This window comes from Bemisia tabaci, chromosome 8 (assembly GCF_918797505.1).
Source record: "Bemisia tabaci chromosome 8, PGI_BMITA_v3".
Classification (NCBI taxonomy): Eukaryota; Metazoa; Arthropoda; class Insecta; order Hemiptera; family Aleyrodidae; genus Bemisia; species Bemisia tabaci.
In genome coordinates, this window is record NC_092800.1 from 34,812,868 (window position 1) to 34,829,991 (window position 17,124).

Below are 17,124 nucleotides of genomic sequence, written 5' to 3' on the forward strand. Positions count from 1 at the left end.
GGTACCAAGCCACGCATTGCAAGAATAAATGACGAAAACAGCGAAACGATATGAAACTTCGAAAGTTGATGGTGATTTTGGGCATCAGTTGCCTTCAGTCAATTCACCCAAATACTTACCGCGCACAAGTTAGTAACTTTCGAGAAAATGAGGTACTCGAGTCAAGCGACGAATTACTGCACACGATTGTTTCCACATACACCGAAAAGTTTTCGCGAAACCAACTAGATAAAGAACGAGAAACGATTGTAATAGTTCACAAGTCTTAGAGGCCTTTCATAAAAGGAAAATTACTTGCAGCCATGTGGAATTCACTACGACCGAACGCAAGACACATGCGAGACATTATGACCAACTCGAGCGACTGCTAACCGAAAGTGCCGAAAACGGAAAACGAAAGTGACGGATCTGCATAGAGAAAACAAAGGAGGTATTTGCATTTCGGGCATCTTGGGATTTTTTGATGACTTGATGACGTAGTGGGTACAGCGACGTTCAGCTAAATATGAAAAACGGACCATAATGTCCGATTTTTTTACTTAAATCAACTCATTATATAATTTCAAGCACTTTATAGAATGAATTTTTTCCTTAAATAACACCATTTCCAAGAAAATCGACAGGATAAAAACGTCGCTGTACCCACCTACGTCATCAAGTCATCAAAAAATTCCAAGATGCCCCCTCCTTTTTTTTCTCTATGGCTCGCATTCACTTTTCTCTGCACGCCGCTCGGTTTTGTGAGCATGATACATCCGGTGCCGCATTCAACAATGCGAGCATAATGCCTACCATCATAAACGTTAGGTGGACAGCCAAGATTTTTCTTCATTACCACGTAATATCACATTACATACCTTGTTCGAAGTTTGAATATTTGCGCGCTTGATTTCCGCATTCAGAGATGTTAGTACAGTAAACGAAGGTGTATAGGGTCTGGTATAGGGGCCGTTTCCGGCCAAAAATTAAAATACGGCTGGATCTAGGCCCAATCGATTCTTCATATGAAAAGGTGTTTTTAGCCAAAGGTCCCCATAAATCCCCCTGGGGGATTCCGCACAGTGGTCCGATGAAGTTGAAAATTGGACATATTTTCAAAAATTCACTGCGGAGCGAGAAACAAACTTGGAGAGCTCAATCTTTTGAAACTGTAGATAATTGAGTCTACTGTTTGAGTAAACTATAGTTTTAAATGTCAAAGTAATTTAAAGGTGAGTAAATTTGAAAAAAATTGAAAATTGAGAATTATTGACCGCCATTTTCCGTATTTACGTCCTTCCCCTGAAGGGGCTATCATTGTTGGAACTAGTTGCAATTGAGTTGAAATATATTTCAACTTCAAAGTCTTGCTGGTTGCCTCTCTTTCAATTTTATGGAGTGCGAGAATATTGCAAATTGTTGGTAGAGTCGAAAGAAGTTCCAACTGCCTACCAGCGTTGGTAAGATTTGTAATAAAAACGTGTACTCTCAAGAATTCTACTAACGCTGGAAAATTTCAAAAAATTTGGCACCCCGTTAAAAATGCACATTTTTTAGCATTTTGGCAACGTTGGTGAAATCAAGAATTTCCGAGAATTGCCAAGTTTTTTTTTAAATTTTGGATGGTGTTTATTAAACACACCTTGTATTTGTGGGATTAAAACTGATTAAGAAAAATAGCACGTTTGACTTTTTTTTAAAATTTTTTATTTTTTTTCAATAATGTAAAATTAGTTACGAATCATTAAAATAAAATATAACATGACTGATAGCAATGAATTTTTTCTTTTGAAAATATTAAGCTTAAAAGTAAAAGAATAATACTAATTGTAAACTAAAACATTACGAATATTACTACAGTAATATTACAATCTAATAAATTCTAATTATTTATTACATATTATTGAAATTAAAATCATAAAAGAAAGTTGCTTCCAAGTTTGAAGTGCAACGACAGTATTTTAAAACTATTATTCAACGATGTTGATTAACATTTTGTCATTGACAATTATCCGAGAGCTAAAATGTTGATCAAGAGAGATATATGTTAGTGAGATTGATAAAGCTCCGCTAAAGACGAATAATACTGATGAAAATGAAGTTATTGTTTGAATTTTGAATATGCGCTATCAGTCATTCTGAGATGCGTATTAGATCCTTCTTCAGTTTCCTTCACAGCCAATCAGCCAAACAATGTACAAAATTAATGTAGCATATTAATGAAGGCAACCAACATAATAATTATGATTCTGAATAAAAAACATACTAAAAAAGGAAAAGAAAACAAAGATCAACAACCATAAGTTGAAGAGTTAGGAATCGTTATATGACAGCAATTTCTTTTATGATTTTCAACAAATACACTAGATAATACTTGTTCCGTCTTGTTTAAAATTGTCAACAATTTGATACAACTTCCAGATAGGCTCAGAGTCATGTATCACATCCCTAAAACGTTTCAACGAGTACAAACATATATTACAAAAAGTCTTCGATTAATTAGATACAACAAAAAATAGAATGACAATGGAGCAGGGGCAAAAGGACTGGGAAAGGAGGAGAGGGGAGGGGGAGGGGAAATACCACCGAAAACGCATGGCACAACAATGAAATAGTTTTGATTTATAAAATTAACGTAACATCTGAGCCTTTAAGATTGCATTTCTACGATCTTAAGTTTTAATAACAAGTATAAGATGGAGTTCGACAGCTACAAAAGAGATCATTGTGCCTTACAAGAGCATGAACAAAGAAAAAATTCTATAAAGCACTGTTCTGAGACGATATTGGTGAGAAAGCTAACATGTCACGTTCAGTGAGACACTACTAGATTAGCTATGAAAATTATCAACTTCGCTTCAACACACAGCATGCGTATAGATTTCAAAGCTCTCTCATCAAGAATAAGTCATACCTTAGTAATTATGATTTATTCTATTTTAATATTCTAGAGTTCAAAATAATAAAAAATAAATTTAAAAAAACGGGAAACATACATTTAAATCATACAAATTTGAACCACGGTTCAAGCAAAAAGAGAAAAAATAAATTAAACTTTCATCAACGGCGTAAATTTTTAGATAAAGTAGCGAGAATAAATGTAGAGAGTATTGATTTTTCCACACTTACAAATAAAGCTTTCAGTTGACTTGTTTTTCTTTTCTTTTTTTATCCAATTTTCAAGATAAAACGATCAACTGAAAAACATTAATAGGTGAGCCAAAGACTCTTGTCTGTCAACCGTTTTTTTAACCGATCTTAAATGTTTTATACGATAAGTTAATTTTCAAATTGGTGGAAAAAAAAGCAAAATAAATGAGTTTGAAAATTTTGAGCTTATACAATACTTTTGACAACAATACACAAATTTACCTCGATGTGCAAGCATTTTACACCATAAGGTATAAAAAACATTTACACGCGTGTATTTTAAGCATTCCACGGTTTTAAGTCCTTTTTTAATTATAAAGTTGCCTACTAAAACGTGGCTAATTATCTAGTTTGTGAGAGAAGTTCTCTTGACGCAGGTATTTATTTTATCTATTTACACACATACACGCTCACAACCACTCACTCAAACATTCACACAAGTAAACAATAGAATCAACTTTACATCAAATTTGTTTATTTATACAATCCTAGATTTTATCTTGGTTCAACAATAGTTTTAACAGTTAATTACCTGCATCAACAACTAGGTTCTCTTTTTTTAAAAAAAGAAAAAAGAAAAAAAAGAAAAAAAAGGGGGAAATCTGTGTACAAAAACGACGATCAAATTGTATTGTATTGGAGGATTACACAAAAATGCAATTTTATGTACAAATTGTTCAGTTTAGAAGAATGTGCTTGAAAGTTCGTTTAAGATTTTCAAGTTCTCCAACCATCCCTTTTTGATACTTCTTAAAAAGTATTTTATTCAATTTTTTCCCATTTTTTTTTTTTTTTTTTTTTTTTTTTCTCCTCATTAGTTTAAAGGTTTGAATTTCTCTGACGATTAGATTCTTCAGTCGTTCTTTAAAATGTGATCCATCCTCCTTGTGTCCCATTGAGTAAAATTCAACAAATAATAAATTAACCAGATTTAGTAATAGGTCTCTTGTTCCAGCCATCCTCCAGGATTACGACGTATGTAGAATCTTCTTACTTCATCATAAATGAAAATGGAAATCATGAACGGTAGGGGAGGTAACCACCAGACGAATCTGTAAAAGGATAAGTGGAAATATCATTAATGATGTCCTATGTCAAAAATATCTTCTGATTGTATCATTCTTAGCGTCTTTGAACGCTACATATTTCACGTTACTTACACAGGCATCCAATTCCAAGATTTTCACTTAGAATACAATCATTCGGATAACTCCGGGGACTAATGCGTACTATAATTATGATTTGTTTTAAATACAATTTAAAAAGATGCATGGTAATATTTGAAAAATTTGATGAATTCTGGCACCCATTTGTATTTGAAGCATGCACAGAGATTGCAAATATGTGAAAGAAATAGTGCAACATCCTGATGTAGAGTCCACAAAAATTTGTCAGCATTAATTGTGATGAACTTGAGAAAAATGGGCCTAAAGGTAGCTGCAAGAAATGAGATGACAAGACTACAGCTTAGAAGCATTAACTTTGTATCATTTACCCGGGATTTCTAAAAATTGATCTATAGGGAGCATTTCATAGTTACTGGATGCTGAATCAATATTTTAAGAAAAACAGTCAAAATTTGCTAGCGCTGTTGCCAACCTCAGGGAACATTACTTTTAAACACTTAAAACATTAATTATTATGATACGGAAAGACCTCGAATTATCGGATTGCGATTTAACGGATCAATCTTCCGGTCCCTTCAGGAGGACCGACTAGCGCGATTTAGCGGATTCCGCGATTTAACGGATTCGGTCTCCGGTCCCGTGAAATCCGATAAATCAAGGTCTTACTGTAGTTATTACTTGAAAATGTGACCCAATGTTCTTAGGAGTCGTAGAGATCGTTCAGCATTGAAAACTAAAATAAATTTTTTTTCTCACTCTTTTTTGATGTGCTGAAAGTTTGGGCTTACCATTGCAGAGGTGCTTGTATTATATCTGAATTTGGTGAGGCAGAAAATGGCATTAGCCTGTTTTTCATTTAAAACTATTGGGTAGAATTCATGCCTAAATTTCATTGCCTCCCTCTTGGAGGAAGGTATTTTGACTGCACGGTTTCAGTATTTTTCACCTCCTTTTAATTTATTTATAGGAGAGCCATTACTTGAATTTCTCTGAAATTTACAAGGATTTGTCTATACATTTGTGAGAAAAGACTCTGAAATTTTCAGACTAATTTATGAGGTCCCTCATGAAAAAATAAGATGTTTGTAGAAATACTGAACCAGCGCAGGCAAGATACGTTCCTTTTCCCCCTCAAAGACGCAGTTCATCCAACTCTGTAGATGGCTTAATCTAGCTTCCTCAATTACTGCTTTAATTGACGAGGACTGCACTGGTTATTTTCTTAATTTTATGGAAAGAATCATTTTAAGAGACCCTGAATGTAAGGCATCCGTCCTTTATGCTTCCTGTGAATGCTCTCTGATTTCTACGATATATTTATCTCAGAGTTACTTACTTGAGAGGGTACATTCGGAGACCTTTGTCCATGCCGGGAGTGTACGACAAGAAGCAAGCAAGAGCCGTTTCAAAGACAAGACCAAAGTTGAGCGCCCAGTTCCTGGAAAGAAAACAGTACAAAATTAATCAACAGGAATTGATTGATGGAAGAGAAAAAACATGGAAATCATGTGAAAATCCACGAATAGGCTTTCGTAGAAACTCGTATCAAGAATTTACTCATTGCTGTAGTAAAGCATGAAGTTGCTGACAAGGCCATCTGTTCAAAACAGAATCCTGTAAAGCAGAGAAATTTTTCCGTAAACAGCAGGTATTTTTTATGAGTAGGTTTACTAGAAGGAAAGGATGAAAAAGTTGGAAAACTTAAAACAAATAAAACTGACTTGAAATTTTCAATATTATTTTTAGGATTTAAAGGGAATTTCACTATTCATTTTTGGAAGTTTACGAACTTAGAATAAATTTGATTCCATATCGTTGAATCTTCCACTTCATTTATCGCTAAAGCCCCTGGAAGGTTTCTCAATAAAAAGGACTGTTAAAAGATCAATAATAAAAAATTATCGAACAACATTTTACATTCATAGTTCCAAAAACCATAAAATTGAAGTAGAAACTGAGATAAATTTGAGAATAGAGATTTATCAGGATGGTTTACCTCATTCCTTGATGGATGATTGAATTCCGCCGAGTCTTACAAACAATCAAATCAGCCCATTGCACAACGACAATTGAGACGAAGAACGCAGTATGACACGTGAATTCCAAAGCTTTCCTGTCTCTGTAAGTCTGCAAGTATGAGAAAAAACCAATGCCATTAATAATGGATTATTTTTGAAGTTTTAATAGAGCTGAATTTTTTCACTTAAAATTTAGGAACAGGGTAAAAAGGAAATTCAGGAGACCTTGAAGAATGACGACTGGGGTTGGCACCACACAAAAGCGTTCAGGATCTATAAGAAAAGACACCCTTTTTTGTGGGTTCACTGCTGATCATCTGACAATAAGGAATGCGGAATCAACCGCCAAGTAATCTTACAAGAGACGAATCAGAGTGGTTATTAGTTTTAATTCCATGAAGTTCTCATGCCACTGGGTAAGAAATCATCCCAAAAAAATGCGGAGGTTAAAAAGTTCAAACGGCAAAAAATTTCTTAAAACCGAGTATGTGACCCTAACCTAAACTAGAAATGTCCAGAAAGTCACTCCAAATGTACAATATTGAGCCTTTTTGGGGCCAAAATATTTTCAGGCCCATAGTTTTTTGAAGAAAAAAAAAATGAAAATTAGAGGACAGAGGGCGGAATTCTACCAGTTTTGCATGATACATGAGGGAATATACGTATGGGGTGCATATTCCATGAACAAGAAAGTCTGGATTTGAATTGCAACAAGGGAAGGTGAGTTAAAAAACTTGAACCATTGAAGGCAAAGAAAAATTGTAGTGCTCGGTGCCAGAAGGGCTCTTTCTTATTGCTGTGTTTTAGAATCTCTGCTGCTAATTTATATCTTCAGGGAAGAATCTAATTATTGAATTTTTAGAAATTTTTCTTGTTAAACATCGTAGAATTATAAAAGATATTCAGTAAAAATGTCGAATTCCTTGCAACGATTGAGATATTAGAGGAGGCTCTGAAATATTGCAGCCAAGAAGTGCCATTCTCACATAATTCTTCGGACAACAAAATGTAATCTGAAGGTACCATAGGTACAATCAACACTATTTACTCACCCATTCTTGACCATAGGAATCGGAGAGATCATTGACAGCTTTGGAGTCCCAGCGTTTACGTAATCCAAACAATTTCATGGGAAGGAATCCATTTTCTGCCATGATCACAAAGTATACGAAGAACCCAGCTGCAGCTTGAATCATACCAATCTGACCATATGCCATTGAGATCAATCTGAAATAACGAAAAAATATATTCCAAAATTTGTTTTTAAGTGCAAAATTATATGCTAAACTTTAAATTGATATTGCAAAACAGATATTTCATCTAAACATGAAATATTTTCAGTGCCATTAAGGTCTGTATTTCAATGAGATGACCCTCTTTGCATTCAGATGCTTTTTCAGTGATAAAAATACTGTTTGAGGATACTAATTTACATTTTATAATTAACTGATTGAGTTTGAGTTTCAGACACTGATTTATGGTGCAAATTCTGAGATAGACTGATAAGGTGTGAAGAAGACCATGTAACAAACAAGACAAGTTTTATTTTTTTTCTCAACACTCAAAATTCTTCTGGAGTTTGCTGATTCTATGATTAAAAAGAGACCTTCAGAGATTATGTTAAGTTACGTTCAACATGAGAAGATTTGAAACCTTGAAGCGACCATAGACACTTGGGTCTCAATTCAGAGGTGGTTCAGTTGATGTACTGACTGATAAAGAATATCAAAGTCATTCGCTCAAGGACGAAACATTTTTTATTCATCATCTCTTTTTAATGATTAGTTGAGTCCTTCCTACAAAATGTAAGACACTTCAGAACATTAGCACTTTTCTGAGAAATTTTGATTAAAGCTAATTCTACCTAGGTATACACTAGAAAGCACTTATCTCATAGGAACTTTTTCAGAACGAAGTAAATTTTGAAGCTGACTCATTGAATGATATGTAGGTAATTTGTATTTTTGGTCTGTTTTTTGCTTCTCTATTTCTGACAAAATTAGATAAAGTCAGGTAATGTTTATTGCTTCTTATCTGAGTCGCAAGAGTTTTTTTTTTACAATACAGGCAGGAAAAGAACAACTTCATATTGAGGCAATGCTGCATGAAAATACGCAGCAATTCCAAAAAGTGGTTTATCAAATTTTTTGTGTGGCACCGACTCGGTGTTCAGGCTACGAAAGTTGTGCAATCAGAGAAGGATGACTTTTGCTGACTAGTGGTGCTTTAGGAGTAATCTTACAAAGAGCTCGGATCGAAACTTCACTTGAGGAGAATTCAACTTGTGAATAATTGCACTTCAATTGATCTGAAAAAGTTCAGCTATGGCTAAGATAGAGAAGATCTCTAAGGTTTCTAATATAAGTAAGTAGAAATTAAAATAGTGTAAAAGGACATGCGTACACTTAGACTATCTAAAAAGAGCAAAATTTGAGCATGCAGGGTAAATAAGTCACAAACAATACATGCTGCTTAATCTAAGGCGCAATTCATTAGCATGCTTGAAACTGTTACAGGTAAGAACTACGACAGTATTTGAAGAAGTTTGGGAAAAGAATTTCAAAAAAGGTAAAGAGAAGAAAGAGCGGAGGAAGGAAAGACAGAGGAAAGAAGAGAGACAATAATTCAAGGGAAGGGTTACATATCTACAACTATCAACTAAATAATTACAAATCTACACAAATCTAAATTGAAGATCTGAGCTTGGCTACGCAATATATTTGAAATCGTTCAAATTCCTAAAAAAAAAAAGTTTTACTCCGAAATTCCTGCTATTGAATTGTGCGAACTGGTTGCAATAATGCAAAAATGCAGGGAAAAACTACAAATCCTGTTCCAAAATGACAGCTTTTGAAGGAAAAAATTATCAGCCCATGCCATGGACAGTGAAGGTTCCTCTGGAGAATGGAATAAAAAAATAGACTTGATCCATTATTATAGGGTTGAAGCATAATGATAATGAATTTGAAAAAACGCATATTTCATTGAGAGAGAACAAACTATCACTATTGCTTAAAATTTTCACACAGAGATAAAAATGTGGAAATTTTCAAGAAATAATTCTAAGTATTTTTTCATTTAAAAAATAAATTATGACAGGACGTCTGCAGTATTGTAAACCAAGATGTGCATTTTTGCAGTTTCACTGTTGATAAATAACTGACTCATTTAAGCAACCCTTGTTCAATGCGTTGCTAAAAAAACACGGAGATGCACCCTTAAACAAAAGACCAAGCCGATCATTTTCCTCCATCCTTCAGTCAGGTTTGGCTCATGTTATGGACTGAAAGTAGTATAGTTATTACTTCTCAAAGAAGTGAGAGGAGAGCTAAGCTCTTCCTCCGAATAAGTAGGTACTGATTTCATTTTATTTTTTGGTGGCTACTCCAGTACCTACAGCTAAAAGAAAGAGTATAAACGGCAGAGCCAAACCTAGCAAAATACATATATACGAGAACACAATTCCGCCTACTCCTATATTCCACCCTAATGTGAATTGTTCAAAGAATAGACTGTCAGTTTCGGCGCGGTAAATAAATCCCTATCCGGTTTTGTTTAGTTTTATGGTAAATCTTGGGCTTGTTTTGTATGATTAGAACTCAATTATTTTACCTTTGGATCAAAAATAAGTAGAGGCAGAAATGAAGCTGCTTACATTGTTTAAATTAAAACGATATGTTTTCCAAATGATCACAATAATTTTTCAACAGAATATTTAAATTGATGGAATGATTTTGAAAAAAAAAAAAAATTCTTTTAGTCTTAAGAAATCTAAAGCACAGAAAAATAACTATGCAAGAGACAAAAATGTATTTAACATAATATGATGAACAGCAATTGATACAGATTTTCATGGTGGGATTTTAAAAGAGCAAATTCGCTCCATGCCTAATTGCTATGTAAAAAGTATCAATAAATAATTAAAATGCGTTTTATCAGACATTTATATCTTTTATGTACACACTTAAGGTACGGATGATGTCATCCACTGTTTTTTAAAAGCGAGTTTTACTGTCTCGGTGGATCTGCTTTTATTTAGCTGATCCATAAGTTTTAATTTTTAAAATTTAATTCTGTAATAAGCACAACTTACCCATTTACATTATAAATTCTATGAATGTAAATATAAATTATGAACTCTCCATATTTCTGTAAATTAAATTTCTCGTTAGAATGATGGTAATATTTTCTCCATTTCTACTTATTTTTACTGACAAAGATTTTTGTTGTTTTAATTATTCTTTTCGGAAGTGACTAAAATGATACGTACAGACTAAGCTTTAAAAAATTTAAAATAAGAAGGTTTTCAATACTTATTATACATTGAGTAATATTTTTTCACATGAGATCCACACGTTAACAGCTTACTTACACTTGCATGCATCTAGTTTTGGCCCTAACTAGAAACCTGTTTCTAGACATTTGCACAAAAGATTTCAACTACTATTTGAGAGTGTTTTTTCACTCTTTTTAACTTTTGGTCGCCAATTTTCTATAAATTCCTTATAGGAATCTGGACTAAACACGGAACCAAACTACGTGGAGTTGCATGCAACTTAGAATTGCTGATTGAAATTGAAAACAAAAAAAAATAGATAAATAAATAAATAAAATAGACTAATCAAAATTAAATGAATAAATAAAAACTTATTTGAAAAACAGATGCCCATGCCTGTTGATAAGTTGGATTGTACACCTAAATAGAAGAAACATTTTATTTATTTATCTACCTGTGATTGACCAAGTTATCTTTATAGGGATTTCTTGGTTGTCTCTTCATTATGTCGCTCTCTGGTGCCTCATAAGCCAGTGAAATAGCTGGCATCTAATCATGCCATATCATAAATACAATTAGAAATGATCGGAAAAATAACATTGACATATACAAAGATTTACACGCCACACACATGTTCATGACACGCACACGAGAGACACAGACACTCATTTAATAAAACACAGAACACCACTCCTAACAAAGAACAACAGCCAGCAATAATTGAAAATCGATTGCTTGGATCAAAGAAATATGGGAATTATTTTAAAAGAACCGATGAAACAGCCTTCATTTCAGTTTTGCGACATAATTCAATTAAAAAATAATAGGAAAAACATATTTTGGAAAAATAAAAAATAAAAAAATGATTGAAAATGAAAAAGGAGGCTACACAAATCTTTTTGCATCTTTAATATTTTTCGCGAGAAAACAGTTTTAATTTTGTGTAAGGAGTAGATTGAAATGTAACTCTGGGAGAAATTTACAGAGAAAAGTCAGCAAAACATTCATTGAGCAAACACTCACACTTAGGTAGAATTTGAACAAGACTAGAGACTCAAAGTATTTGCAGGATTTGACGATTTAAGAACTTTGAGGAAATAATACAAGAGCGCTTAGTGTTATCGTAAATAGAAGCGAATGGCATTAGTTAACTCGGTAAGAAAACTTAATTTTCAGCAATGTGAGAGTAATAAATGGCGTAAGATTTACGGAGTACAAAATAAGAAAGAAGGAAAGGAGAATAAAAAATTTAGGATCAAAAGCTAAAATTGGAGAAAAATTTTCTAGTAATCATTGAGTGTTTACTGCTTGAAAATCTGACACTGAGATTAAGCTATAATTAATTGTTAACAAAAGAGAAAAGAAGAAAAAGAGAACAATTAAAAGCTATGCTAAAGTTAAAATAATTAATGATAGCTTAGTTTTACCAAATAATTTTAAAAGCATCTGATGCTTTAGTGCGGGCAGATAATCAAGAAAAATAAAGATAAGAACAAGTAGGTGATATTGAAGTAGCAATTTCAATCAAGTTTTTCAAAACTTGGTCCAAAATTCAAGGTTGGATCAGCAAAATAAGCTTTTAAAATGATCTAGATGAAGCAATAAACTTAAGGGCAAGAATACTAGATGAGCAAAGGTGCTGCATGATTAAAGTACAGATTCACTTTTGAAAAATTCCAGTTCTCGGACTTTTCACTGCGACAAAAATTAATACATATGTAAAAGAAGTGGAACAATTTTACTTCTTAACACAATTTTTACGCTATGGTCTATCATCAAGTCAATCAAATATTTTTAAAATTAATAAGCCTCTCTCTTTATGATTTCAAAGCGCGATTTCCTTTTCTTCTTGAAAAACAGCGACTGAACTTGCTACTCATTCAAGCCGGTAGTAAGTACCGTAGTCAAAAAAGGGAAAGATTGCAGTTTAAGATTTTAGGAGGAGCAAACTTCAAAACAAAGCTATCAAATTAAATGAAATAGATGTATGTTAAAGGACTTCCATTGAAAAATATGGTAAAATTGCAAAGGGAAAAATTCACAGAAAAACAACATTTGTGTTGAAGTTTGAAAAGTTAGATTTCATGATTCATAATGAAATCAGATTAAAAGCTAACAGAGAAAAATACCCGTTAAATTTTAAAATTGCATATTGGCTACTGAGATAGGATGGACGATTTTGGGGACTAACTAGACAAAATGTAATTTTTTCAACACTAGAACAAAGTAATTATGACATAGTGGGACTGAAATTGGAAAGGGGGTGAATAATTTCATTATTTCTAAACAAAGACAGGGAAGAGAATAGAAGAAAATAAAAATGAAACACTGACTGGACCAATCTAAAAATGGCTTGCAGCTATGTATTTACTAATCCATAATAACTTGATTATAAGACAGCCGTACAATCATTACCATGGAAAGTTAAAGACAAACCATGGCATAAGTTTTAAAAAAAAAAAAAATTGTGTGGCGTAAAGAAAGAAAATGAAAAATGTATTAGCTTGACTTCTAACAAGAAGTGAATAGAGTCGGATCTCTCAACAAAAACTATTTAATGTCGCATCGCAAATGCTCAATTATACAAGTATGGACGGATTCATTCTACTCTTTCTACATGAGTGCACATAAAGCTGCACAAAAAACTAGAATGATGAAGATTGTCTGAGAATATCATAAGAAAAACAACAAACGATGAAGAAGGCTTATTTTAAGATCAAACTGATTCTTGCTGGCAAAGAGGAGTCAATGTTTCATTTGTCAGATTAAGCGAAAGGAAAGAGAAGAAGAAAAGAAGAAAGAAGGAAAGAACAAATGGTTGCTGAAAGCTCCGTATTTCAGAGATTATTTCCACACCCCACAGACCAATGGATGGTTCAAGGCATGAAAACAATTGGTACACGTAATAGAGAATGAAATAAAAAATTACCAAGACAACTTAAATGAAATCATTAATGATCACCTGATTATGAATGGTTAATATTTGAGTGATATATAAAAAAAAGGAAGGAATGAAATAATGAATAATGACTAAGAGATATGGGACATTTCTTCATTGGAAATGATATGAAATAAAGGAAGAAATGGAGGGAGAGAACTTGGAAATGCTGAATAATAATGGGAAAATGGTTGACATGAATGAAATGGATGTTCAATCCTACGTTGGTCGGGATAATCTAGCTGATACAGTGATATCACTGTGCAATGCGCAAATACTCTTTAATTTTGGTTGGTTGGTACGTACGTTTATTAGATGCTTTTAACATTTGAGCCATTAACACCTTAGAGGAAAGATCAAAATAGTGTAGTGGCAAATGTAGAAGGTTGTATGTAAGACACTTGGCGATAATTTTACAAACTGACAAAAAACGTTTAAACAGCTGTTTTTACTAAAATTTAAAAAAAAACAACATGCAAAAAATTGAAGTCAAATCATCGGATCTTCATTTATACATGACCCGTTGCAAAGCTCCAGAATTTAAGCTTGTGTATGATTTCAAAACAATTAGATAAAATTGAGAGGACTGTCAATTTCTCTTTTTAAAAGGGCAAGAACAATGATTCAGAGTGGGCAATCACTCCTTGACCAACGAGGAGTTATAAGACTGAGGTGACAGTGATGCAACATAAAATGACACAGTGGCATGCAACGGAGAATGGAGTGGCATGTTTTTTATTAATTCGAAAAAAGATTCGACAGAGAAATAAGAAGATATATAGATACACAGAAAGAGAATAAAAAAACCAACAAAATGGGAAACCTGTCCCATTGGCTGTTACAGAACGAGGCAAGAATAAAGAGAAAGTATAATAAGAAAGTAGAAGAGGAAGAAGTGAACGTAATGAATCAAAACAAGATTCCGGAAAACTCATGGATATATACAAGAGACGTTAATTCATTGCAAAAGAAAAAAAGTCAAATAACATTTGCAACATCTGAATAAGTTCAACGACAGGGAATTAGACTTGCAGCAAGGCTGAGGAAAATAATTGTTAAGAGGAAAAACACATTTGACTTTTGTCAACTGATGAACGTCATGCAAATCATGATGAACAAAAGAGAACTTTTGAATTCCAAAGTGGGTTGCCTTAATGCTCTAGTCTTAAAAACAATTTTCAAGATGACAGGGAAAGAAAAATGAAGAGAGAGAGAGAAAAAAAAGGTTGAAATAATGTAATAAAGAAGGGGACAAGATGATGAGTCAAAAAAAGTTGAAAGTAGGACTTCTCATGAAATCTTCGAATCTTGAGAATCCAGCAATGTAGTTGAGTCCTTTATTTAGAGTTATCTTTCACTTATCATGGAACCTACATGTACTAGGAGAAATCCTTTTTTGGGCACAGCAGTCTTTAGGAGCGGTCGGATGGAAAAAAAATACCTTAGATTTCCCACCAGTGAAACATACACTAAAAAATTCCCTATAACTCTGATCAGTGATTAACTGAGAAGAGGAATTTCTATCAGCGAGAGAAAAAGATTGTATTGATCAGTTTTAGCACATGATTCTATGATCAAATGGAATTAATGACTTCCATAGAGGCGTTGAAGAAAATTTTGCATGAGAATTTCGGCCGCGATTAAATTCTGCAAGGATGCAAACATCTTAACTATTTGAATGTAAAAAGTTCCTTCAAAAAAATTCATGTTCAGCGTCTCAGTTCTTTATACGAGGTTATAGAAAGATATATCAGAGAGCAAGAACTAGTAAGTCACAGCAAGCTATATTTGAACTAATTTTAAAAAGAAATATTGTGTTGTTGTTCATTGGAACTATTGCAAATTATTGAAACATTCGTTGAAGTCAAAATGTCTATGTAAATGTTCGATTTGACTACAAGACACTGTCTTTCTTAAAAACTTTTCTGAGAAATACTTGGTGCTTAAAAGGGCTCCGTTTTTATATATTCTTTGGGTGACAAAAAAGTCAAAATGAAGACCTTAAAGAAAAAAAAAGTGAATTTATTACTACTTGGATCCATACCCCATTATGGTGAGTGAACAAAAAGTAGCTTGAGCATTACAGATTGCGCATAATACAACAAATATACGTGAGTTATTACTGCCGGTAAAATAAAAAAAAGGCTGCAAGTTTCAGAATAAATGGGTCAGGTCAATTAGCGACTGAATTTCTATTACGATGGGTAATATTTTATTGGGTATTCTATTGTAAAAAAGAAGAAAAGGATAAGGACGGAAGGACTGAAATTTACAGATTCAAACAAGAGTAAGCAGAGAAAGAAGACAGCAGCTTTGCGATGAATCAGAGAAAAATATAACAGTAATGAGATGGCAGATTGAGTAAGACAGCAAGAAGCGTTTTTTTGGAAATAATACGACAAAAGTAAAATTTGAGGAAATTTTCGGACTGTTCAAAGGCATTGAATCAAAAAAGCACTTAGGAGGTTGAAAGAGAGGAAAAAAATGTGAGCCCCAATAGTAAAAAACTATTTAAATGATTGCTAGGAGAGAGTAAACTGCGGACAAAATTTCAAAGGAATGGTTGGAAAAATGGAGTAACAACTTGCGAGAGATACAGAGGAAGGAAGAGAGTAGACACCATTGACAGAATATACATAAAAAATACTAGATAGAGAATCTGAAGGGGATCATGTTTTCGAGAGCCAAAAATTGAAAAAATAAAGATAAATCAAACCCAGGTAAACATAACATGCATCACTTGGATTATGGGGCGACTTGTCTCAGGATTTCATCATGATCAAAAATGCATGTAAAATGGCGATTCAATTACGTTAAAGTTCTGGGCAAGATTTAGTTTTTTGGAACCACAGTTTTACATACTGTTCAAAATTTTCTCAGAATTTTGACGTATGCGTACAATAAAAATTTCTTGATTAACATCCACTACGTTAAAAATTTGTCAAAATTCTGGAATCTGTTACTTCAACAACGCCAGGATGCTACACTTACACCCGCAGCAAACATATCAACATCCCACTGTTTCTGCGCAGATTTTCAACATACTGGATGTCAATTCAGCGTATTTTTTTCCATGTAATTGATAGTATGTATTGAAAGTTACTTTGATCACAACTAGACCAGAACGAGTCACTACATTCAGGAAATTCCACACAAAATATTGACGCCTGTTATCAGTAATAGTAAACTAGTTCTTTGAGTAAACATGCCCCTTTCCAAATGGTTGAAACTCCTAAGCCCATTGATTGCTTTTTGCCTACCGGGTAACAAACTCAGCACACGGAACCGTAGCCAAAATGACCCAAAATTTTACCCATTGGACAGTCATTTTTTGCAATTTTCATGAATTCTTCACTGCGGGACCACTAGCTCTCACCTCCTCTCCGTTTCTCTATGAAGATTTTCTGACTGTCGCTGCATGTGCAAGTTGCTGTATCATTAAGATTTACTTTACGCAGCTAGTGTTGCTGCCCACTTTATATTCACTGAACTTTGGATTGGTTAGAAGTAGCTACAAGCTGAAAATTGTTGCTTCTGCAGAGACACTTTCCTTGTGTAAAATTAAAAATGCAGCCTGAACTGTTACGACTATATCTTTCAGAAGGATCGTTAAAAATTGGAAATATAAATCCAGCG

At 33.4% G+C, this 17,124-nt stretch overlaps 1 protein-coding gene across 15 annotated transcripts in view; it reads right to left on the reverse strand.

Annotated features, from left to right (window-relative positions):
- Nucleotides 1-1,663: 1,663 nt before the first annotated feature.
- Nucleotides 1,664-17,124, reverse strand: part of Atpalpha (sodium/potassium-transporting ATPase subunit alpha) — a 161,382-nt gene continuing 145,921 nt past the window's right edge. For 13 of the 15 annotated variants that reach the window (XM_072303451.1, XM_072303455.1, XM_072303452.1 and 10 more), the window contains 4 exons: nt 7,327-7,501; nt 6,253-6,383; nt 5,593-5,694; nt 1,664-4,181 (listed from right to left, as the gene is read on the reverse strand). In XM_072303451.1, the coding sequence (XP_072159552.1) occupies nt 4,061-4,181; nt 5,593-5,694; nt 6,253-6,383; nt 7,327-7,501 (529 nt within the window). In that variant the 3' untranslated portion in view covers nt 1,664-4,060. Of the gene's footprint in view, nt 4,182-5,592; nt 5,695-6,252; nt 6,384-7,326; nt 7,502-11,004; nt 11,100-17,124 lie in introns of those variants that run through there. The other 2 variants (XM_019041062.2, XR_011900383.1) reach the window with 2 other exon arrangements.